Source organism: Marmota flaviventris, chromosome 19 (genome assembly GCF_047511675.1).
Source record: "Marmota flaviventris isolate mMarFla1 chromosome 19, mMarFla1.hap1, whole genome shotgun sequence".
Taxonomy (NCBI): Eukaryota; Metazoa; Chordata; class Mammalia; order Rodentia; family Sciuridae; genus Marmota; species Marmota flaviventris.
In genome coordinates this window covers 31,711,252-31,736,883 of record NC_092516.1, presented here as the reverse complement: position 1 = coordinate 31,736,883, position 25,632 = coordinate 31,711,252, and the positions used below count along the sequence as shown (strand labels likewise).

General features: G+C 43.3%; 1 protein-coding gene across 3 annotated transcripts; it reads left to right on the top strand.

The window, feature by feature from the left end:
* The first annotated feature begins 7,393 nt into the window (after positions 1-7,393).
* On the top strand, positions 7,394-25,268 carry Zscan25 (zinc finger and SCAN domain containing 25). Of its 3 annotated transcripts, none has more exons than XM_071605282.1 (6): positions 7,394-7,561; positions 9,944-10,352; positions 11,417-11,618; positions 12,198-12,289; positions 13,439-13,562; positions 18,303-25,268. In XM_071605282.1, the coding sequence occupies exons 2-6, from the start codon at positions 9,966-9,968 to the stop codon at positions 19,130-19,132; spliced, it is 1,635 nt and encodes a 544-aa protein (XP_071461383.1). In that variant the 5' UTR covers positions 7,394-7,561; positions 9,944-9,965; the 3' UTR covers positions 19,133-25,268. The 3 variants fall into 3 exon arrangements, with proteins under 3 accessions (XP_071461383.1, XP_027809038.1, XP_071461384.1); XM_027953237.2 differs by lacking the exon at positions 7,394-7,561 and adding an exon at positions 7,620-7,918; XM_071605283.1 differs by lacking the exon at positions 7,394-7,561 and having other exon boundaries at positions 10,238-10,356.
* Positions 25,269-25,632: the final 364 nt, after the last annotated feature.

Below are 25,632 nucleotides of genomic sequence, written 5' to 3'. Positions count from 1 at the left end.
TATAGAGAATAAAGATATAAGAATGATTAATTCCATTGGTCATAGGGAAACCCAAATTAAAAACTACCACATCATAATACTCCACACACATCAAAATCATTAATAAGAAAAAAAAAAAGACCCAGGCACGGTGTTGCTCACCTGTAATTCCAGCTGCTAAGGAGGCTGAGGCAGGAGGATCACAAATTGAAGGCCAGTCTCAGCAATTTAGCAAGACCCTCTCTCAAAACAAAGAAAATAAAAGAGTTGGGGATGTAGCTCTGTGGTAGAGTCCCTCTAGGTTCAATCCCTAGTACCGTTAGAAAAAAAGAAAAAGAAGAATCATCTAAGAGAACAAAACACATATTGATATCGGCCCAAATGCGGAACAACAGTAATTTATATACATGGCAGGTGAAAATACAGCAGTACAATGTACATATATACCATACAGCTCAGCAACCCTCCTTGGTGATCACTCAGTAAAACTGTGAACATGTGCTCACCCAAACACATATTTATAGCTTCATCATTCCCCAAAGCCCCAGACTGGAAGTAACCCAAACTCAATAGTAGAATGGAGTAGTATATTTTGATATATAAGACATTGTACAGTAGTTAGAGTCAAAGGATAAGTTTGGATATTTGGCATCAACCACAGACTGAGAACAACAATGAACCACAAGTCATTTTCTTCTTTTAAATTTTTTTTTAGAGCGAGCGAGAGAGAGAGAGAGAATTTTTTTAATATTTATTTTTAGTTTTCAGCGGACACAACATCTTTCTTTGTATGTGGTGCTGAGGATCGAACCCGGGTGGCACGCATGCCAGGCGAGCGAGCTACCGCTTGAGCCACATCCCCAGCCCTTAATTTTTTTTTTAATATTTAGTTTTTACTTATAGGTGGACACATATCTTTATTTTTATTATTTTTTTTTAATATGGTGCTGAGGATTGAACCCAGGGCCTCGCGCATGCTAGGTGAGCGCTCTACCTCTGAGCCACAATCCCAGCCCCTTCTTTTTTTTAAATAACTTTATTTTTTTATTTATTGATGTGGTGCTGAGGATTGAACCCAGGGCCTCACAAGTGCTCTACCACTGAGCCCCAGCCCCAGCCCCATCCCACAAGTGGTTTTCAAATGAAAGAATAACCAATAATCATGGAGGCCTAATTGAGTGACTCCATTGTATATGTAGCCAGAATTCCCAAAGAGAGTAGGCAAGAGGATAGGCGGAGTGCCAAGGAGACAGTGCCAAAGACACCTTGGCTGCAATAACAGGATTAAAAAGGAAGAGAAATCTCAAAAGAAAGTAGGGAGAAAATGCAGATTGCCTATAAAAGAACGATAATTTGAAAGTTTCTTATCAGTGATGATAGTTAAAATAGAGTAATAGCTTTAAGGTGCCGAGGAAAAATTACAGAAAGCATAGAAGTCTATATTGAGTTGAGGGCAAAAATACAGTTACAGAATAAAAGAAAGACAAAGATCAACAGAACTTATTAACTACAGACTCAATAAAATACTAAAGTATGTCTGTAAGAAGGGACATAATAAGGAAAGCAGAAGGAGAAATGGGGCTGTGAGACAGAAATATGAGCATAATAACTATCCGGGATACATAAATTATGACATAGTTATAAATTTGTGTTCAAAAAGGTAAAGCAAAACCTCGACAAATGAGATGGTTAGTTTAAGATATTAAATGAACCCTTTCCATTAGGACTTGTGTTTTGATTGAGAATCCCAATAACAGTGACTTAACCAAATGTAGCTTTGCTTCCTCACCTGAGAACTTTGGAATCTTCTTGCTCTTTCTGTGATGGTCAGGAGATAGTGTCAGCTCCAACCACTATGGTCATGTTCTAGCTAGGAGGATGGGGAAGAAAGGGAAAGTTGGAAAGACCACAGCTAGATGAATCAGCGCTGTCTCACCCTCTCTCTCTTTTTTTTTTGTATTCCTGCTTCAAAACATTTAACAGCTGCATTGAGGTACAACTGACATATAATAAAATGCACAGTAAAGCACACAATTTGATGCATTTTGACTGACATCACTGCGGTGAAGAGAATAAACAGATCCATCATCTTAGAAGATTTCTTGAGTACATTTTTGTCAATGAAAATTCACTAAGAAAGAATTTAAGACCCCCCCAAAAAAAAAGGAGAGACTTCATTTCTACAAGCAGTTTGCAATTGGCACAAGAGGGATCTAAGCGTGTGGCTAGAAGTGCCCAGTCCTGATTGGTCAATACTTAAATGTGTCTGTCAGCAGGTCACACCTCATTGGTCAGATCTGGATAGTGAAAGGGACTTTCTGGGGACTGGTGTACCTTGGCTGTTGAAAGAGGATCATGCCTGGGCAAGGGTTGCGAAGCTCAGTTTGTGGTTCTTCCAGGAGCACAGAGTAATGTGTGACCCTAGTCACTAAAAGACTCCCAGTCTCCATTTTGAATTTAGGTCCAATTAATTACTTGATTCTTTTCTTGGAGATTCTGCTTTTCTTAAAGTCCACAATTTGTATCTCTGCCTTCCTTTTATGCTGCGCATTTCCATCCCATTTCTGATTTGCTTTCTGTTACCATACGATACATTTCTTAGAATTTTATATCAATAGAATTCAGCATAATTTTTCAGGCTCATCCATGGTGTGGCATGAATTAATAGTTCATTTCTTTTTATTGCATGGATATATACCACTTAGTTTATCCACCCACCCATTGATGGACATGTGGAATTCACAAGGACAAACTGCAACCTACATCCATCTCTCTCCTCCAATATCAATGTCATGGGTAACTTGTTGAAGAAACTGGTGCTCTTTGCCACACCTGGCTGCACCTGGCCCAGGTTCAGTGAAGCTAAAGTATGATGAAAGCTTTAGGATCTTTGAGCCAGGTGTTGTCTACATGTGACTGGACTTCCTCATAGTTTCATTTCTGCCCTTGTTACCACCTTGGAAGTACTCTGGCAAAGGATACCAAGAGCCCTCATGGCTAAGGCCAAAGGGCAATGCTCAGTTTAAAAAAAATTTGTTTTTTTTTAGTTGTAGATGGACACCATACCACTATATATATATATATATATATATATATATATATATATATATATATATTAGTTGTAGATGAACACAATACATTTATTTTATTTATTTATTCTTATGTGGTGCTGAGGATCAAACCCAGTGCCTCACACGTGCCAGGCAAGCGCTCTACCACTGAGCCACAACCCCAGCCCCCAATGCTCAGTTTTGACCTGGAACTTGTTTAAAAAAAAATCTGAGCTGTGTTAAATTTAACAAAGTCCTTTTGAGCAAGAAAAAGGTTCTAGAATCAGGCAGCTAGTTTCAAATGCCCTGTCCCACTACTCCAGGAGGTTATGTAAGTCAGAGAAAAGAAAGTTTCATACAGGAACATCTGATTGGCATAATTTGCCTTATATGGGCATAGTGCAATGAGACACTTGCCTTCTGTGGACACAGCCTGTCATTAGCTGAGACTCATTATCTGTTACAAGAATATACTCAATTTTGTTTGTAGCTTTTTACATACTGTGTTAGCCAGATTTGGGCCAAATTTTATCACCCAAGCAGAAACAGACTGATCAGTTTAACATCCTTCACACACTCCTCTCCCAAATTCTGAGCCATTTCAGGCCAGCCAACTCCATCTACTCTTCAAACACATATGCCCCGAGCAGAATGACCTTGGGTGACTCCTTCACTAACCTGATATTAGCTCCCACCTGTGCATTAATGACTTCCCCATCTGCCTCTCCAGCCCAAACTCTTCTCAGAGTTTCCCAGAAGGAGACCTTTGCGTAATAATCTGGAAGCACTTCAAACTCAACATATCCTAAATTGAACCTATTTATTATTTTAATCCTAAAGCTACACCTCCTCCAGTTTCTTCTAACCTAGAATACATCACCCTCTGCCCCCACCACCCCACCACCTCTCAGTCAATTAAACTAGAGCCCCAGGAATCAATTTAGAATTACATTTTATTTCAGCAGGTATTATATTCATATGGTACAAAACCCAAAACAATATAAATAGGCATAGAATAGGAAATCAATTTTGCTCCTGTCTGTATCTCTCTTCCCATTATTTTTAGTAACTACTTTTCTTAGTTTCCTAGTGTGTTAGTCAGCTTTCATTACTGTACCAAGTACCTGTGGTAGTCATGCTATAAGAAAAAAAAGTTTATTTTTGTTGGGAGTCGCCCTGGCTCCAAAGACTAACTTCCCCATCCCCCGAGAAGAGCTGTCCAATAGTGAGCCCTGCTGGCTCACATGATCTTTACCTACCAATAAGACTAGCCCTGCTGGTTCACATGATCCTTACCCACCAATCAGAAAGCACCCCATGCCAACTTTCAAACCGTTTAACCATTAAACTGTCATAACTGTCAAACCACTCCCGCTCTACAAATATGCAGAGCTGTTCCTCAATAATCGGGCATTTTCTCCAACATTGAGCCTTGTTCATTCTTTCAATTTTGAGTCACAATTTTGGAGTGTGTGGTGTAGCAAGTTGTTCACCTCATGGCATTTGGGAAGTAAAGAGAAGAGGAAGTGGCTGGGGTCCCTTCAAGAGCACACCCCCAGACACTGAAAGACTTCTTACCTCTTTTTTGGGGTACTGGGGATTGAATCTGGGGCATTTAACCATGGAGCCACATTTCCAGCCCTGTTTTGTATTTTATTTAGAGAAAGGGTCTCACTGAATTGCTTAGGGGCTTGCTAAATTGCTGAGGCTGTCTTTGAACGTGTGATCCTCCTGCCTCAGCCTCTTGAGTTGCTGGGATTACAGGCACGAGCCACTGCACCCTACAACCTCTCACCTCTTAAAAGTTCTACAACTTCTCAATAATGCCAAGCAGTGGGCATTATTAATATCTGAGCTTTTGGGGGACACTACCTATCAAAGAATAGTCCTAGGGTGACATAAATAGGATTACCTTATATATATTTGTCTAAGACAAGAAAATATTTTTTTTCTTTTTTAGTACTGGGGATTGAACCCAGAAACCCTTTAATATTGAACTACATTCCTAGCTCTTTTTATTATTTTAATTTAGGGTCTTGCTAAATTATTGAGGTAGGCCTTGAATTTGTGATCCTCTCACTATAGCCTCTTGAGTCACTGGGATTACAGGCATGTTGAAAACATTGTTGTTTTAATCTTTTATTATTTCTATAGATGTTCATATTACAGTACTGATACATGTTTTATATGCATTTTTGGTCCCTTGCTTTTGTTTCTTTATATCTTACAGATCTTGGTGCTTCCTTTTTATAGCTATATATTGTGCTGCATTATGTGGATATATCCTAGTTGATTTATCCAGTCCCTTATTGATGGATACATTTGTTGCCACTGTTTCACACTATCAATGATACTGCAGTGAATAAACCTGTACATAAATGTGTATGTGAATCTACAGAATAATTTCCCAGGATATCCTCAAAGAGTAAATACTTTTGTAATTATCTAAACAGGCCTTTCCTCCCACAGTTTTATCAAGAGACTGTGTTAAACTTTTTTTCTTTTTTTAAATTGGATAAGTAAGAAATTGTATCTTAGTAGTGTTTTAATTTGCACTGCTCATATCACCAGCAAAAGTGAGCTTATATTTCATATATTTTTCTTTTTTAAAAAATATTTATTTATTTATTTTTTAGTTCTTGGCGGACACAACATCTCTGTTTGCATGTGGTGCTGAGGATCGAACCGGGCCACACGCATGCCAGGCGAGCGCGCTACTGCTTGAGCCACATCCCCAGCCCCTCATATATTTTTCTTAAACATCTTTTTTTTTCAGTTGTTGATAGACCTTTATTTTATTTATTTATATGTGGTGCTGAAAAACGAACCCAGTGCCTCACACGTGCCAGGCAAGTGTTCTATCACTGAGCCCCAGCCCCAGCTATATTTCATATTTTTAGCAGCCATTTGCATTATTTTCTGTGAGCTCATTTCCCTCCATGGTTGGTGATCTTTTTATTTGTGAAATCTAGGCACTCTTCACCTATTCGTGAAATTAACTTATTTTCCCCCTGTAATGTATTTTCTTCATGATTTGTCTTTTGATTTTCTAGGCAAAAGTTTTTGACATCGATACAGTAAAATGTACCCATCTTCCATGTCTCCTGGATCATAATTTGAACTTTCTCCTTTCTTTAATTTTTTGACAGTTATAAAAGATTTCATGTTTCATATTATAATCTTTGATTCATTTGGAATTTGCCTCCTGTCCCCTTCACACTTCCACATGTGGTTAAGGTATGGATGCAGTATTTTATCTTTCCTGATGACAAATTGGTTCCATTCTTACAAGATGTGGCCTATCATTCAATAAATAACTCCATTCTTTCTTCTTCTTCCTCCTCTTCCCCCTCCCTGGGGAGTTATAGTTTTTATTTTTGGAATAGAGTCCAGCTAAGTTCCTTAGGGCCTGGCTAAATTGCTGAGGCTTGTGATCCTCCTGCCTCAGCCTCCCTAGTTGCTGGAATTACCGCCGCGTGCCACCGCCTCGGCTAACTCCACCCTTTTGATCAACCTCCAATCTCCAATCAATCTTCCAATTTTACCTCCCAAATAGGTTTCACCTCTAAACCCTTCTGGCAATCTCTAGTCTCACGACTGCCCCAGTTTTGTCTCACCTTTTCACTCCTGGATTACATTACTCAAACTGTCTGGTCTGATCAGTCAGTTTATTTCCCCTATTCCTCTCTCTTATTCAGTTCTCCTGGAGGTTTTCTCTGCAGCCTCCTTCTAAAATCTGCCCTTTTCCGCCTTTAAGCTTTTCGGCAGCTTTCCATACGCTGAGTGATATGCCAGTGTGGTCGGTGATTCCCGCGGCTCTGGGGTGTGGAAATGCCATCAGTCCCTGTGCATGCACTCTCTGGGCTCGATATGCGTCCTGTTGTGGAAACCTTTTTTGATCCACCTTCCCAAACTGAGCGCAGGTGCCGGTTCCTCCAGGGAGCCTTCCCCGAGCAATCCTACCCCGCCCCCCACCTCCAGCACCGCAGGGTCCACGCAACTCGGTAAGAACCCATGCTGTCCAGCACTCCCTCCCTCGGGCTTTGCCCTTACGCCTCGCACAAAGCCCTGGCGGCACAGAACGGACACGTGTCCATCGACCAACTCTAAAGCCCCTGGAGAGAGGCGCTGTGTCCAGTGGTGCGTCTGGCGATGCACCGAGTCCTCTTCCCAGGGAGGGGAAGCAGGTGCAATGGAACCTGTTCTTCGTCAGCCCGGGAGGAGCAGCCTCTGGCGGTCCCGCCACGCAACTATCGAGACGCACCTCCGAGACCTCCGGGAGTCCTAGAGGGGAAACGGAAGGGGCCCTTTCCGGGCGCACCTGTCTGACAGCGTTCTTCACTCACTTCCGGTCCGCCGAGGGCACAAGCGAACCTGGTGCTGGTGCCGGGCGGGTGAACTGGAACCGGGCCGGGCCGGGCCCGTGGCGGGCAGCGGGCGGCGGGAAAGGCTGTGGATGGGCGGCGGGGCCGGACTGCGGCGCAGAGGCCCCGCGGGTCGGGATCCGCATGTCAGCGCCGCGGCCGACTCAGGTAGGAGCCAGGCTGATCCCGCCGGGCCAGGCTTGGCCTAATGCAGGTGGTCCAGGAGCCCGAGGAGATCTCGAACCGAGGCCGAACTCTTGGAAAAGCGAAAGTAATTAGGATAGGACGTAGTACAGCCATCTAAAGAACAGCTACGGAGCGCGTTCTGTTTGTCCAGTGCAGAAATGAAAGATGAATGAGGCCCTCTCCGTGCTTGCCTGCAGGGGATCAGGTAGACAGACGCTGGTAAACGGTTGCATCTGCAGAGCGGTAGATACCCTAATGGAGTGAACCCATGCAACAGCTAGAAAGTCATGAAAGAGAAATTCGATGCAGCAGAGGAAATACGTACTGTAGCCTGGAAAGGTAAAATCGGTTTAAAGGTGGTAGTTAAATGCACAACCCCCAACAGAATATTTACCAGAGGCTCCAGGGGCCGCCTGCTAGTTACTTATTCTCTGCTCCAATCGGGGTGATCTGTCCTAGCAAACCCATATCCTTCCCTGCTTCTTTGGATTTGAGATCTGTCTCCTTAGCCTAAGGCCTCCCGACTTGCCTCCCACGGAGGTTAATAGGACTCATTCTCCAGTCTACTACAAGCCTCTTTCTCAGTAGTACTTGGACTTACATTAATCTCTCCTTTTTTAACTCCCCATGTTTTTCATCTATACCAAGTATTTGGGGAGGCAGACCTTGGCATATATTTTTCTCTGTTTTCTTCTTTAGCCAAACACATCATCACATCCAAGCCACTAGCAAAGTTGTTAATTTTGCCTCAAAATGTTTTGATTTTTGTCTGCTTTGTTACCACCCTAACCTAAAGATCTGTCGTCTTTTGCTTGAACCATCTGAAATACTGCTTCCCTTTTTGTATCCTCTATTCTCTGTTGACACACAGTATGACTTTTTAAAAATACATAGTTCCCCACTACACTAAGAAATAAGCGTAAAGCCCATAATTCTTATGGTGGCGCAGGCCCCGGGTAATCTGATTTCTGTCTGGCTCTGGGAGCTTTTCTCATGCAGCTCTGCCCCTTACTCTGCTGAAGCCACACTGGACTTTGGCTTGCTCTTGAAAATGCAGAATAATTTCTAGCTGGGAATGCTCTTTGAATGACTGGCTCACTCTTTATCCTGTAGGTCTCAATTAAGTATCATGTCTTAAGAAAAACCGTCTTCCAGCAAGTTACATAACTGGAAGTAGTTTTTTTCTGCTGTTCCCTGCATGTTTCAAGAGTCAGTGTACTTAGAGTGTGTGCTTGTACAGTATTCTGACATTCTCAGCTGAACAGCGCTAGATGAGTATAAAATTTTATAACTAGTGGAATCCATGCAAACAACATTGTAATAAATGGTCTTGCTGCTGATACTGCAACAAACAAACAAAACAAACAACAAAAAAACCTCTTCACCCTCTTCAAGTCCATTGTCGCCACTAACAGAGCACCTTATTTATTCCATTTCTAGAACTTGTCCTTACTTGTAATTTTATGTATTTTCTTCATTTATTATTTTTTGTCTGCTGTATTAGTACGAGTTTCAAGAAGACAAGTTCCTTGTCTTTTTCTTGTTTCTGCATGCCTGGGAAAGTGTGTATACTCTCTCTCTCTCTCTCTCTCTCTCACACACACACACACACACACGCAGTCATGCATTGCTTAATCATGGAGACACATCCTGATAAATGCATTGTTGTGTTGACAACATTGAATATGATGTCATAAACTTGGACATGACCTTGTGATACAATCAAGAGATGTGGGAAACACAAGATATATGAGATTGCTGTTGGTGCAATACAGCATACTGTTTTACAGTAAATTTTTGTATTTTAATAGTAGAAGGAGGGTACTCCGAACATAACAATGAAAAGTAAAGACTAGTAAATATGTGAGCTAATAACATAGTCATTTATTATTAGTAGAAGTAGGCTATGCTTTTTCACTAGTCAGTGAAAAAACTTCAGATCTATTATAATCTTAGGGGACCAATGTCATATAGACCACTGTTATGTGGTATGTGATTATGTGTGTGTGTTGAATGTATGTTTCCTTTAGTATTGAAAAAGTAGGCCCTCGTGACTAACATAATTATAGTCCAGTTTATATTATTCCCTGATTGTTTTATTTTGTCTCCAGTGAGGTCTTAAGCTACTTTGGGATGTAAGCTCTTATATATTTTCTATTTATTCTCTGTATCTAAGAGGTGCTTGGTAAATCATTTAGCTGACTTGACGTTCAAGGCATACTTTCAGCCTTTTGAAAATGCATCATTGCAGGTCATTACCATGTTCTTCTGCAGAATGTTCATTAATGTAGACACAAGTGGGATGGTCTGAGCTTTCATGTGTCTTGTGTTCTTAAAAAGGGTCTTTTATGCTGTCATTCTCAGTCTTCTGAGAGGGAATGTGAAGATGCTTAAAGAGCGTCCAGGGATGGCGGAAGATCCTCAGCAGCAAATGGGTGTTCCTGTGGTGAAACTGGAGAAAGAGTTGCCATGGGGCAGGGCAAGAGAAGACTCCAGTCCTGAGACTTTTCGCCTGAGGTTTCGGCAGTTCCGCTACCAGGAGGCAGCGGGTCCCCAAGAAGCCCTCAGGGAGCTCCAAGAGCTCTGTCGCGGGTGGCTGAGGCCTGAGCTGCACACCAAGGAGCAGATTCTGGAGCTTCTGGTGCTGGAGCAGTTCCTGACCATCCTGCCCCGGGAGTTCTATACCTGGATCCGGGATCATGGCCTGGAGAGTGGCAAGGCTTTGGTGACCATGGTGGAGGACTTGACAGAGAATGCGCTGGAGGCCAAGGCGGTGGGTGAGAAGAGGGTATCCGGGTCTTTTGCTGTTGCCATGGGAAGGGGTTCTAAAGAATTGAGAGGTTTGAGGAAGCAGTGGAGTGGATGAGGTGTAGAACCTCCCCTCTGCTCGCAGACTGCTGAGGAACTTTTTGGAGAGTGGTGGGTTTTTCAGCTGGAAGAGCTGTTCCCAGGGAAGATGCTGGTGCTCAGATGGGCCTGATGCTCCTCTTCAGGCCTCAGGGCAGAGGCCTGGCCCTGATTCCTTTGTGAGCCTCAGGCCTTAAGAAAGCAGTTGTGATTGTTTTTAGGTCCCCAGCCCTGCCTTGGGGGAGATGCCTGTGGGTACAGGGAACCCACTGGTTGCCGATATCTATACTATTTCCATGTTGGCCACATCAGCTCTTGAGGCTCCTATGTGATTTTGTGGTGCCATTCTGATGATATCAGCTGACTGCACCATAAATGTTGCCTGGGACTCTGGCCATGCTGCTCTCACTGTGTGGTATAGTCACCTGATTGATGGCTGGTAAAAGAGGGCAAGGGGCAATCATTCTGTAACTCAGCTTTCCTCCCACACAGGAGCTTAAAAGAGGACCAGGAAGGTCTTTGTTTTTGTGAGTGCATCTCAGTGTGAGTCCTCCTGGTTGTCCTTGCTCTTTGTAGAACTGCTGTTTTCATTAGCTAATTTATTACAGTGTCTGGGCTTTGCAATTAAAAAATTTTTGCTTTTACAACTGGGAAGTTTATTTTCTAATAGTGAGTGTGTTGTGCTTAGGTTCTCGGCAGGACAGCATTTGGGCTCTTGGAGATAGAATTCATGGGAAATTTGATCAGTGTCAAGGCAGTTAACAAGTTAAGCTTGTCAAATAGCATGGGCAGAGACAAGTTGCTCAGGGCCTGATAAAGGGAGTGTCACTTCCTTTCCACCTCCTGTCTGATGTTGGAGGAGGAGCTCAGCTGGCTTTTCCTTTGTCTCTCTTGAAGCCACAGTGGTTCTCCTTTTAGGTTTTAATTCAACTCCCATCATAACAGTCTTGACTAAGCCTCATTTTAATTGGTGTTGGGAATTTTTCTTAGGTTCCATGCCACATGCAGGGAGAACAGCAGAAGACAGCCCTTGGCAGAGGTGCTTGGGAGCCAGGCGTCCACCTGGAGCCAGTGGAGGTCAAGCCTGAGTGGGGGATTCCCCACAGGGAAGGAGTTCAAGTCCTAGACCAAAGAACGGAAGAACAGCTGAGTCAGGACCCTGGAGATGGGACGCAGGCCTTCCAAGAGCAGGGTAAGATGCAGATAGCGAAGATGGAAGGGCACAGGGAACTGCTCTGTACCAACTGTCACCACCCTGTCCTTCAAAAACCCAGCAGTAGTATGTGCAAGGTGTAATTCTGAATGTTCCCGGTTATTTCCTTGACCTCAGTAGGAAACTGAGATGAAATCGTGTTCTCTGCCTTGACCCTGGTTTCTGGAAGGCATGTCTAGAATCATGTTCTTTTATTGTTTCTACTTCCTCATATGCCTTCTAGAAACTACCAGGAACTGTGCAATGGATGTGGGAATATTTATTAAGTGGGAAGACAAACCGTACCCCTCAAAGTAATAAGTGACTTTTTTTGTTAGTGAATCTCAAAGAATTTTTTCCTGAGGGTGGCCAGGGAGCATGACAGAGTTGGGACAGTCTTCACTGCTGAAGACAGGGCAGGGAACACTCAGATACCCCTGTGTGGGTCATTGTGGCACCAAAGCACTTTTCTCTGGAGTTTGCAGGTTTCTGAAGTTGTGTGTCTTGGATGGGGGACATCTTTGAATGGGATAATTGTCAACAATGTTGATCTTTTTCCTGCATTTTGTCTCTACTCAGCACTCCCTCTTCTTCAGATGGGTCCAAGCCTCCCTCCAATGAACACCAGAGACCAAGAGATGGCAGCTGGGTTTCTTTCAGCAGGAGCACAGGTGAGCCATGACTCTGCCCTTTTGGAGATCCTGATGCTGCTTTGACTAATGTACACTTTCCCCAAAGTTTCACTATGCAAAGTGCCATCCAGAGAGTGGAGTCGCTTGGCCTTTCTACCTCTGGTAATACAGCTGTGTCGTTTTCTCCGTTCTGCCACCATCCCCAGTTGTTAATTTGCACTGACTCTTATACCTGGACCTTAAGCCACTGATTGATGTGTTGGTATTTCTCTTACCATGAGGAGGAAGACATTGAGAGAATCCCTGTAGGTGTGTCTCTGCTGTGGTGGTTACCCCAGAGATAGATGTCCTTTGTGGGTGCTTCTGCTGCTGCTGCTCTGGAGATGTCCCAGGGATGGCATCTGGCTCAGGCTGGGGCTCCTGGAGCCCTGAGCAGTTTCTCTTGGTCTATACTTGCCATCCCAGGAGTGGAGGCCCTGTTAATACTTGCAAACCTGCTGCACATGAGGGTAATGAGAGCACAGATGGGAGGCTCTCGCCCCAGTTGGAATCCCTTCCACAGGGTGCTAAGTGTGACCAGGGATGTGGGGTTTCCCATGGGACACTTTTCTGAAGGGCATGAGTCTTAAGGACTTTCTTGAAGAAAATTTGACAGAACGAAAAAGAAGCAAGTCATATCTTACCTATGGCTAAAGCCATATTTGGGCATCCAGTCTGGGCTATTTCCCGTTCCTGATTTCCAGGGAGGTTTGCAGGGTCGAGGAGCGACAGTGTTTTTTCCAGTCGGTTAGACCCACCCCTTCTGCTATAGAGTTTCTTCCTGGTGTAGTGAATGAGAAAATGAGGACCCAATTCTTTTAATGTGGTGTCATTCTTAAGATGGGGCTTGAGAGGGTGTGGGGCAACTCCCAGGCTCAGTGATGCCTGATGAATGAGTGCAGGTGACCAAGTGGCATGGCAGCTGGAGTTGTGGGGACAAGCTGAGCTTCTGAAGCAGAGACTCAAGTCAATCACTCTTTCACTGAATTGTCAGGAGGTGGTTGGTTCATTTCCCAGGGCACCGAGAGGCTGGTTTCCTTCTGTTGTCTTGCTCTGCTCAGCCCTGTGCTGTTCCCTCTGATCACTGTGGCCATTAGATGATTCTTCTTTAGGGACTGTCTCTTTATTTATAGCAATCTGTTGTTTCAGGGATTGGGGACCTTTAAAGACATGGCCCTGCCTTTCCCTGAGGAGGAGTGGAGGCATGTGACCCCAGCCCAGATCGACTGCTTTGGGGAATATGTGGAACCACAGGACTGTGGGGTCTCTTCAGGTAAGGCTCTGTCTCCACCCCAAAGGTGAGAAGCTGAGGGGTTTTGAAAGCTCCAGGTCAGGAATCTTGCCCTAACCTGGTGCTGCTGACAAAGGAAGTGGATTTCATGGCAGGTGAGGAGGGAACATGGGCCAGCTGTAGGGAGCATTCCTGTGTCAAGAGGAGGCAGACAATGGAGCAGGAAAACACGAGGCAGCTATTCTGGCTCCAGTGAGACAGGTCAGTCATTAGCATCCCTAGACATCTGTGTGTGTCCCTAGCTGCCTTCAGAGCAAGAGGGAAAACGGCCAAAAAGGAACACCTGGTCTTATTCATTCAGCAAGTGTTTATTGAGCACTCCCTGAGTGCAGGCCTCACACAGTAGCTTTGTGTTGGGGCAGGAAGTGGCCTGGACTAATATACAGGAAAGAGTTGGAGCATTCTGTGGGTGTGTGTGTGAGTGCACGCGTGCACACGTGCAGTAAGGATTTAGAAATGGGACAGGTAAGTGTGGGCTTGTGTCACAGAGGAAGCAGACTCTCAATGGGCCTGCCTCAGGTGGTGGCTGGGTTTGACCTGTGGTTGCACTGATAGGAGCCCATAGGGGAGGAGGAAGCAGGAGTGAGACCAGGGCTGGCAGTGCAGGGTGAGGGCCTGTGGGGAAGCCAGCAGAGTGTACTACAGGGCATGGGGACCAGGGACCAAGGAGCGTAGGAAGAATCTCTGTGGGTTGAATGAGAACAGTGGGGAGAAGAAGAAAACGTGGCTGGGAACAAGCCTCCCCTGCTCCCTGCTAACTCTTTTCTTTTTCCTTTCAAAACCTTATATGTTATGTGTTGACCCTTCATCTGTACAGATCCCATCTGACCTTTCTCACTTTGAAATACATTGAAGAATGAGCAAGAGGGTCATGTGCTTCCTTCAGGATGCAAGAGGCTCCATCCTGCCTCCCTCCCTTCCTAACCATGACCATCTCATTTGACCTCTTCAAGTCTCAGTTTCTTCAGTCATGAAATGACTCACATGACTCATGGCATTGTGGGGACAAAATGTGTGGCAAACATGGTGCTAGCACAAATATATATATATATTTTTTGTAGTGCTGGGGGTCGACCCAGGGCCTTGTGCATGAAAGGCAAGCACTCTACCAACTGAGCTATATCCTCAGCCCACATATTTTTATTAGTTGTGCAAATATTGTTTTTTGGGAGGGGGTTTTGCCCAACTTTGATTTTTTTTTTTCCACAATTTTTATTCATGCATTATAGTTGTACATAACGATGGGTTTGTTGTTCCGTGTTTGTACATGCACACATAGAGCAATGTAGTTTGGCCAGGATCACTCCCTGGCACTTCCCTCCCTCCCCACCTTCCACCCCTGGGTCCCTTTCCTCCACTGATCTCCCTTGGATTTTCATGAAAGATCCCCCGCCTTTTCTTTTCATTTTTTCTCTCTAGCTTCCAAATAGGAGAGAAAACATTTGACTCTAGACCTGAATTTGACTTATTTTGCCTAACATAATGGTCTCTAGTTCCATCCATTTTCCTGCAAATGACATAATTTCATTTTTCTTTATGGCTGAATAAAAATCCCTGTGCACGTATACTACATTTTCTTTATCCATTCATCTGTTGATGGACATCTGGTTCCATAGTTTGGCTGTTGTGAATTGTGCTGTTATAAACATGGGTATGCCTTATCACTATAGTGTGATCACTTTAATTCTTTAGGATAAATACTGAGGAGTGGTACAGCTGGGTCACATACTGTTTCCATTACTAGTCTTTTGAGGAACCTTCATATTGATTTTAATAGTGGTTGTGTTATAATCCCACCAACAGTGTAAAAGTTGTTTTTCTTTTTCTCCACATTCTCTCCAGCATTTATTTTTATATTCTTGATGACTGCCATTCTGATTGGTGTGAGATGAAATCTCAGTGCACATTTGATTTACATTTCCCTAATTACAAATGATGTTGAACATTTTTGCAAATATTTGTTGGTCGTACTTGTACAAATATTATTAACTGATTCTTTCATAAGTCAGTTAGCATTCATTCATTTATTTACCCACAGAGATTTATTTGTCACTTACTATATGGCCAGTGCTTTACCATTCACTATGAAGAGTTAAAATGCTTTCCCTCTAGGGTCTTACAGTTCTGGTGAAGAGGCCAGGTGCATGTGATAATGGTCATTTTGAAATAGGGTGGAGCACCAGGTAGGGGGAATTGGGGACCTGTGTCCAGGGCAAGGTGATGTGGGTGGCAAAAGATGCTGGTGTGTTTTACATAGAGGTTCGTAATTGCCACAGGGTAAAAGATGTGCAAACTTTGGAGATAAATGCACAAGGCAGGGGCTCCTGTGATGTGCCCTGGATAGAAGTCCCAGCTTCCCAGAGCCCTAATCCCCATTAGCTGTGTGCCTCTGCGGTGATGCCTTCCCATCCTCAAGAGTGCTTACCCCCTCCTGGCTGTTTCTGACTTTTAGAGACCCTGGTGCGTGTTTGTCCTCTCACCAGCCCCGTGTCTCCAAACAGCCTGGATACATATCCCTAAGTGTTTCTGCTAGGTGGCATGGTGTGCCTCTGTTTGGGTACATTACAGGAGCCCCTGCTTTGTGCAGTTATCTCTGTTTTCCAAGTGTACCATCTGCTATGAATGCCAGCCTTCAGGTCTACCTGGGATTCAATCCCATGTCATCCCAGAACTTGCAAAGATAGCAGTGTGGGACAGGACCAAGCTGCTTAATTTATAAGAAGGAGATGAGTTTGGGGAGACCGCTGGGCCAGGCGGGTTCTCAGCTCCCTTTCAGGCCTTGGTCTGTTGTGATTAGAGAGTGACTAACTGCCAGCCTTATGGTCTGGATCATAAATGCAGTTATGGGAACAAACAGATGGAGATTGGGCTGGTGCAGGAATTTGGAAGCTGATTTGGAATAATGGATGCAGAGAGTAGCATGTACACACACTGACTCCAGGAGACTTGTTTGCAAGATGGTTAAGATCCTGGGGTGAAAGATGAGTGTTCAGAAGAGAAAGAAAGAGGGGTTGGGTAAGTAGGGTGAGACTATCTGAGGGCTGTGGGCTCTGGTAGAAGTTTGCAGTGTTGAGTAATGTGATGAAAGTGTTATTGCAATTGACCTCTAGGGTGAAGGAGATACAGGCATAGGGCCAGAGCAGGAACCAGACTTGGCAGTGGTGAAGAAGGTGGTTTATCAAGGCGTGTTTCCAAGGATTGGTCACCGATTAGCTAGAGAAGAGGAGAGAGTAGAGTCAAGGAGGAGGCTGAGATCCTGGCTATTGGACTGGGAAACTGGTGCTACTGTGAGAAAGGAAGGGAAGTGCTTTCCTAAGGGGGAGAAGAATGGAGTGTTCCATCTTGAGTTTGAGATCCAGGGGGAGATTCTCTGGAAGTAGCTGGAAATCAGTGCCTGGTCTAAGGGCTAAAATCATACCACCTACCATTGCATATCTGCTGTGTATACAGGAACCTTTATCAGTGTACTATCCATTTTGAAGATGAAGAAAGTAAGGCTCAGAGAGATTAATTGATTTTTCCATAATCCCATAGCTATTAAGTAGCCAGTGCCACATTCAAAACCAGTTCTCTGACTCCATTCTCTTTGTACTAATGCGTCTTTGTCTTAGTGTTTTCATTTCTGCCTAGATATTTTACTTATTTCCCTCCAGCTTTATATTTAAACATTTGCTGTAAAAACTTTCAAACCTACAAAAAAAAGCCCACAAAAATCATTGAGACTAGTGTACCGTTATAGTGAACACACTTATACCTTTGTCTTTTTCAATAATTGTTAACATTTGCCATATTTATCCATAAAATGTATTTTCAGAATAATTTTGAAAATAGAGCCATCTTGATCTTTCACTCCTAAATACTTCAACATGCGCCTCCTAACAAGGACATGTGACCTTCATGACCTCATGGTGTGGAGCTGTAATTAGTTTGTTTTTTCATGGAGAGGATCCACACAGGAGAAAAGGTTCATTTGGGTAGTTTCCAGTTTTGAAGTGTTAAGAGTAGGAAAACTGAAACTAAGTACCAGGTATGAACTTTAACTAGCTCCTGGGGAAATCTGCACATGAACTCGATACTATGTACATGGAACTTATATTTATTTTCTTAGGTGGAGTTATGATCCTAAGTATATGTAGTCCTGGTAGCTGTACCAGCACAGAGTTGGTTTGTAGCTGGAGCTTCAGTTACAGATTGGGCTCCTTCCTTCAGCCAGCATCTCCCTGCGCAGCTCCCTGCCAGGCTCCTAGGGGGCCCAGATTAATGATATTTGGTTAGGTAGAGGGAGCAGGGTATGTAGGGCCAGGTTATTGGAGTGGGTTTGTAATTATTTGGGGAAGGCAGAACACGTAGGCGAATGTAAATTAGCATTTGCAGCAAGGTCACGTGTAAATAAGTGCTAATTGAGGACATCAGTGCAGAAGAGGCTGGGGGACAAGAACAACCAGGGTGTATTTCTCAGAATCACTGAGATAGATTTTGAAGAAAAGTCTGAAAATGAGAGGGGATTAAAATTTGGCATATATTTTATATGAGGGTAGGGAGTGGGAAGAAGTAAAGGAAGTTCTGAGTTTAGGATCCACAGAAGTGAAAGGTGTTGAAGTTGTTAGTCACAGGGAAAAGAGAAGCTGCTCTCAGTGGGCCATCCTTGGAAGCAAAGCTCTAACACATAAATTGCCTTTGGTAGCTACCATGGAATCAGTCTTGGTCTCTTTTCTCCTGTAGGCATTGGGAGCAAGGAAAAGGAGTCAAAACCCCAGCAGGAAGACCTTAAAGGGGCATTTGCTGGGCTGTCATCTGAGAGGTTTGGGGAAGCTGCTGTCCCTGGACCTGGGCTGGGAGGAGCCTGTGAGCAGGAGCCTGGGGAATCCGGGAGTGGCCTGCCAGGACTTCCTGCTCCGCAGCACAGTGTCTCCTTGCCTGAGGATCTCAAAACCCAGAGCTCCTTCTGGAAGCCTTTCCAGTGCCCCGAGTGTGGGAAAGGCTTCAGTCGGAGCTCCAATCTCGTCAGACACCAGCGAACCCATGAAGAGGAGAAGTCCTATGGCTGCGTGGAGTGTGGGAAGGGCTTCACCTTGAGGGAGTACCTTATGAAACACCAGAGGACCCATCTGGGAAAGAGGCCCTACGTGTGCAATGAGTGCTGGAAGACCTTCAGCCAGAGACACCACCTGGAGGTCCACCAGCGGAGCCACACAGGGGAGAAGCCCTACAAGTGTGGGGACTGTTGGAAGAGCTTCAGCCGGAGGCAGCACCTGCAGGTGCACCGGAGGACACACACTGGTGAGAAGCCCTACACCTGCGAGTGCGGCAAGAGTTTCAGCAGGAATGCCAACCTGGCTGTGCACCGGCGAGCCCACACTGGGGAGAAGCCCTATGGGTGCCAGGTGTGCGGGAAGCGGTTCAGCAAAGGGGAGCGGCTGGTCCGACACCAGAGGATCCACACAGGAGAGAAGCCCTACCACTGCCCCGCCTGCGGTCGGAGCTTCAACCAGAGGTCCATCCTCAACCGGCACCAGAAGACCCAGCATCGCCTGGAGCCCCCGGTGCAGTGAGGGCACCACCTGAGGAATCCCTGCCCCAGGGTATCCTTCATCTTTTTGATGGGCTTGGAGGACAAGCAGTGATGGCATGCAGGAAGGCTCTCGGGCCATTTCCTTTCCACTGACTCAAACCCAGGCGGAGGACAAGTCTGGCTTATTGAGAGCTCCCAGAGGGCACAGCCGCCTATGCATCCTATCTAAGTGGTGCCTATGGTTTTTCTGGTAACCTTTAAGGGAAACAGTATTCTGAACTTTAGTTCAGGCTGTGATTTTTCCCGTCAGTTGGGTGTTTGGACACACCTCCAAGTCCAGTAGTAGGGGCAGAATTTTGTCAGTGGTTGGCAGCTTGAAGCTCATTATCCTGGGTCTCTATCCTGCCTGTGAGATCTAGCTCAGACTCACCCCACACTTTTCCATTTACAAATATTTATTAAACACCTACTATGCTCCTGGCACTGAGAATACCATGGTGAATGACAGACACAGACGAGACCTTGTTATCACAGAGGATTCCAAAGTGTGTTGTGTTGCAAGGGCCATGTGAGGGCCTCCTGTCACGTTCTGCAAGCCTGCTCCCTGCTGGACCTCACCTCGGCCTCCACCCCGCTGGCATCTTCTCTTAGGCAGCCTCCTTTGTTTTGCTTCATTTGTAGCCTTTTTCTCTGACTATAATATTCTTCCCTCATCTGTAAAATTTTCCCATCCCAGCATATTCCTTGCACTATAACAACAGCTATTAGGAAATTAATATTTTGCTATTGATCATGAATAAACATAAACTGTATTTTTAAAAAATGTCGCATTCTGCCAAAAGACTAGATTAAATGAACTAGTATTAATGCCCTATATCAATGGCACTTTATCTGACATATAAAAATGCTTTTCTATATGTTCTTTTTAAATTTTTTTTTATTGTTTTAGTTTTAGGTGGACACAGTATCTTTATTTAATTTTTATGTGGTGCTGAGGATTGAACCCAGTGCCTCATGCATGCTAGGTGAGCGCTCTACCACTGAGCCACAACCCCAGCCCTTTCTATATGTTCTTATCTGATTCATTTCATAAGTAATTAGGCCCTGCAATGTGCCTAGAACTCTTCTGGTACTCGAGATACATCAGTGAATGTGATAAGGGAAAATTTCTGACTCTGCAGATGGCGTGTTTTAGTGATGCACTTGATCTTCAGAATCTGTGGATACTCCCATGAGCCCTCTGGGCCTGGCAGGTGTTCTTGGTCCTGTTGGCATACTTCCCTGAGTTGCAGTCACCACCTACCTCTTAATAGTCTCTGTCCTTTTCATCTGAACCCTTATTTCCCGAGATACTTGGGGTCCTGGATACCAATTAGAGATATAAAGTGGTAGTGACCTATTTTTCATGAGTGCTGATTCAGGAAAACTGATGTTTGTAGGCATTTAGAACATTTCTTTAAGAATTAGAAGCTGCAGTATTTGCAACTGTGTTTACATTTTCTTATATTATTTTGCCATCAAAAAGGGTTTTCTTGCTGTTTAAGATTCTGGGCCCGGCATAATGAGGATGGATTGCACTGCAGCGACATTGTTACGCTGTGCCTTGAACACTGGCTGCTAAGTTTTTCTTTTGTCGACTGTGTGTCATTATAATTGCAAGATGTCATTTGTTTGATGGTGCCTTGTAATGTCATATTCTTTGAGATTTCTTTCTCCCATTCTGCACTGCAAATGAGATAAGTGGTAGTGATGAGCATTTGTATTACACAGTCCACTTGGAAACATGTGCTTTTATCACCTATTTCCTGGCAGGGAGCCACAAGTTTACTTTTGACTTAGCAAATAACCCTTTTGGTCCTCCTGGCTTATCTGTGGGGACTGTGAAGTTGTGCTAAACTAGGGTGAAGTGTTATTGAGTCATCCACACAGGGCTGCTGCAGAGGTCCATATGAAAAACCAGTCTCCCAGCCCCCCAATTCTTAGACAAGTTAGGCAAGACAGCCAGCGCCCTGCCAGCCAAACCCAGTTGGAGGCTTCCTGTCCTCAGGACTTGGGATAGACTTGCTTGAGTGTATCTTTTCCAAGAAATCTGTCTCTCAAAGCCAGGCAGGGACCATGGAGGCTGCTGCATTAGTGTCTGTATTTACTTGAATTAAGTTATTGATTGATTTTGATCATGCACTTAGCCGAACAGGCCTCTGGGTTTTCAGCCAGTTGGAATCTCTTGAGAGAAACTTCAGTAGGAGCTGAGCCTTGCCGTCCTGCCCATTTGTCCTCTTCCATGTCTGCTCTGAGGCCAAAGCATATGGACAATGTTTTCGAAAAGCTTCCATTAAAAAGGAGTTTTTCCCATGGAATTGTAGTAGCCTTGTTTTTTATACCCATTGAAATGTCAAATATTTTGCTATTTTCTGTACATTTCTATTCTTTTGGAATTTTATTTCATACCTCTCTGTGTTTATTATCTACCTATCTGTAAATTTTCTGAAGTCTAGGACATGTAAAAGAAAGCTCAGGAGAAATCTTTCATTAGGAAGTTAATGATCTTGTATCTTGGGGCACAGTTGGGGTTCACCACTAATACAAAAAAGTGATATCTAAAATTTTGAACTGTTTAATATAAAAATCTGTAGCAGAATTGCCAACCCTCAGAATTTCCTTGATGGCTACCTTGTCTCTTTTCATGGGAACCATTTTGTAATAGAAAATTTCAAACATGTGTAAATGAATCCTTGTGTAGTCATCATTTGACTTTTATTTTAAACTCATAGCCAATCTTGTTTTCTCTCTACCCACTGCTTCCTCCTTGTCTTCTTCCCTCACTGAAGTGTTTTTAAGCACATTCCAGATGTTTATAAATATTTTGGTGTGTGCCTCTGAAAAGTAAGAGTTCTTTAAAAAGATGAATAATTCTTTAGTGTCAAAATACCCAATGATTTTTTTAAAACACTAAAATTTTGAAATTACAATTTGTTGCTTTGTCTTCTAAATCTCATAACCATCTGTCCTTCATTTCCTTGAAATTTATCATTGAGAAAACTGTATTATTTATACTATAGACTTTTTTTTAACATTCTGAATTTTGTTATTTGCATATCCCTGACATTATTTAACTATTTCTCTGCCCTCTGTATTAACTGAGAACTCAGAGGTCTAGAGGTATAGCCAGATTTGTCTTTCCCATTTTGGCAAGAACACATTACAATGGTGGCACATATGGCTGTTTCTCTTTATATGATGTTAGGAGTCTAGATCATATATTTCATTAGTAATAATGATAAACAATTATAAAGTACTTAAAATTTATAAATAAATTATCATTTAATAGCTGGAATACTTCTGTAAGAAATTTCCCCTCATTTACCTGTTTTCACGTTAATGAACTGATAGATTTGCTTCCTGTAAAGGTGATCCTTTTTTGTTGTTTTTGCAGAGCTGGGGATGGAAACCAGGGCCTCATTCCTAGGCAAGCACTCCACCACTAGTGTTGGTGAGGAGGTGGAGAGTTGGCACTCTCCCATTTGCTAAAATGGTACAGGCGATGTAGAAAACAAATTTGGTGCTACCTCAAAAAGTTAGACATAAGTAACCATATGACCTAGCAATTCCACTCCTAGTTATATACCTGCGAGAATTGAAAATCAAACAGATTCATGTACCCACATATTCATAGCAGTGCAATTCACAATAGCCAAAAGATGGAAGCAACCCAAATGTCCATCAGCAGATGAATGTACAGACAGATTGTGGCTTGTGGCACATGATGGAACATGATTCAGTCAAAGATTGAAATGAAGAACTGACACCTGCCACAACCTGGATGAACCTTAAAAATATGCTAAGTTAAAAAGCCAGTCATGTCCTGGGAATATAGACTACAGTGCAGTTGGTAGAGTGCTTGCCTTGCATGCACAAGACCCTAGGTTCAATTCCCAGCATCGCCTCCCCTCCCCCCCAAAAATGCCAGTCATGAAAAAAATCCACATAGGGAAGTGTCTAGAATGGATAAACCCATAGAGGGAGACACTTAATGGTTGTTATCAGTGCATGGAAGAGGGGAGAGTGAGGAGGAACAGCTTAATGGGTATAAGATTTTATGTTGGGGTGATGGGTATGTTTTGGAACCAGGCAGAAGGGGTGATTGTATAACACTCTTTGAGTATAATACATGCCACTGACTTATTCATATTAAAATGATTCATTTTATATTATATGAATTTTACCTATGTACATTAAAAAAATCTCAGAAATATTAACATTATAAGACATGTTGCTATGGTGCTTATCCAAACCAGTGATGTATGCAGGGTCCCTACCCAGCCTCCAGCCTCCTACTTACTGATTTGAGGTCAAGTCTTAATCCCAGACACACAAAATCTATAGCCTGATTTGTAACCTGATTGCTTCCTTATTAGTTGTAATTAAAATTCAGGCCCTGCACCTTGCAACCAAGAATTGGTGCACATGCTCAATAATTCTTATGGTTTGATTGTGTTTTCCAAAGTTCATATGTTGGACTCCTAATCCCCAAAGCAGCAGAGTGAAAACATGGAACCTTTAAGAAGAATTTAGGCCATGAATGAATTAATGTATTATGGCAGGAATGGACCAGTTATTATGGGATTGGTTCCTGATGAATGGATGAGTTTGGATACCTTCCCTTCTTATGCATGTTTTCTTGTTCTTGTACTTTCTTCATGGAGTAGCAAGAGGACCCAACCCAGATTTGGGTCTCTAGACCTTGGACTTCCCAGGCAGTAAAAATAAATTTGTGTTCTTTTTATTTCCAGTCACAAGTATTCCAAGATAGCAGCACAAAATGAAGACAAGAGTGATTGCTTAGGTATCCAATCGGAAAATGGCACGGGAGGTCAAGGTTGGGCTGATCTCGGCTGGGCAGAGCCACAGGAAAAAAATTGCTCAGGTTGGCAGGCACCATGGTGATATATCTTCTTGGGGACTCTGTAAACTGCCTGCAAAAGTGGCAGGTTGCTTTTTTTCTGGAGTGATGGTAATTATGAAAGAAGCCCTTGTCCCCAGATCTAGCTAACAGTCTGAATTACAGCTTATGAACTGAGTCATAATCCTGAGTGAAGGAACCTAAGGGCACTCTCTTCCTTCAGCCCATGCTACCTTTGACATCAGGTTTGTTTAGGCAGTCCCAGGAAGTAGAAAAATATATATATATTTTTTTTTCTAGAAATTTTCAAACTTTGCCCACCTTGGGCTTCGCAACCTGGATTTGAGGAATGGTGTTTGTGTCATGTAAAACAAAAAGCAAGGTAATTTAATTGATGATGTTTTGCTTTTAGAAAGGTTATATGTGCAGGATAAAACATTCAAATGGTATAAGAGGATAATGCTTTATATTATTAAAAATTATGTTTTTCTGGAGGTGGTGGCACATGTCTGTAATCCCAGGAGCTCAGAAGCTGAGACAGGAGGATCACAAGTTCAAGGCCAGGGGCTGGGGATGTGGCTCAAGCGGTAGCACGCTCACCTGGCATGCATGCGGCCCGGGTTCAATCCTCAGCACCACATACAAACAAAGATGTTGTGTCGGCCGAAAACTAAAAAAATAAATATTAAAATTTTCTCTCTCTCTCTCTCTAAAAAAAAAAAAAAAAAAAAAAAGTTCAAGGCCAGCCTCAGCAACTTAGGGAGGCCCTAAACAGTTCAGAGTGAAACTGTCTCAAATTAAAAAAATAAAAAGGATTGGGGATGTGGTCAGTGGTCAGGTGCCCCCGGTTCAATCTCCAGTATAAAAAAAAAATAAAAGAATTAAGTTTTTGATAGATAATGTTTATTAGATTGTGGAATTCTATCCTATTGGTTTGAGTTTGTATACTATAAATAGTTGTTGAATATTATCAAGTTTTATTTCCCCTGAAACTATTGGGAATGTATTGACTGTTAATTTTTAACTGATGTCTATGTTTTTAATTGGTTAACTGCCTTTGAGTCAATAAACCCAACTTTGGCCAGAGTCCTTTATGGGGCACAAATGCATTCTAAATGGATGAACATGCATGGGTGAAGATCTTCAGATGTACCTTGTTTGAATGGATTTCATTATTTCAGAATAAGGATCGCTATGGAGACAAGAATAGGTAGAGGAAATTTAAGGCCAGTGACTTAGTGAGTTCCTGAAAAGAATAAATGACCTTTGGACTTGGTGATGATGTTGATTGAGTTGTTTATTTCCCACAGATGATGCACACAAAGGAGGTCCAAGTAGGAGTGTTCACAATTCTTTGCCACATTTTTAGGTGAAGAGGGCACCTGATTTTTCCAATTCCAGGTGATGCACAGGCAGCCCTTCTACTGGCTGCGGTCCTGGTCACACTTTCTTTCCAGCATATAAACACATGAGGTTGGTCACACTGAATCATAGCTTGGCCCAGGATGGAAGGCACAGTCCCACTAAGGGCAGCACATGCTCAGCTGAAGGAAAAACTCAGGAGAGAACCACTGAAGGCGTTGCTGAAAGCTTGGTCCTTTTCTGATGTTGAAGACAAGGTTTTGAGAAAAAGTTTTATT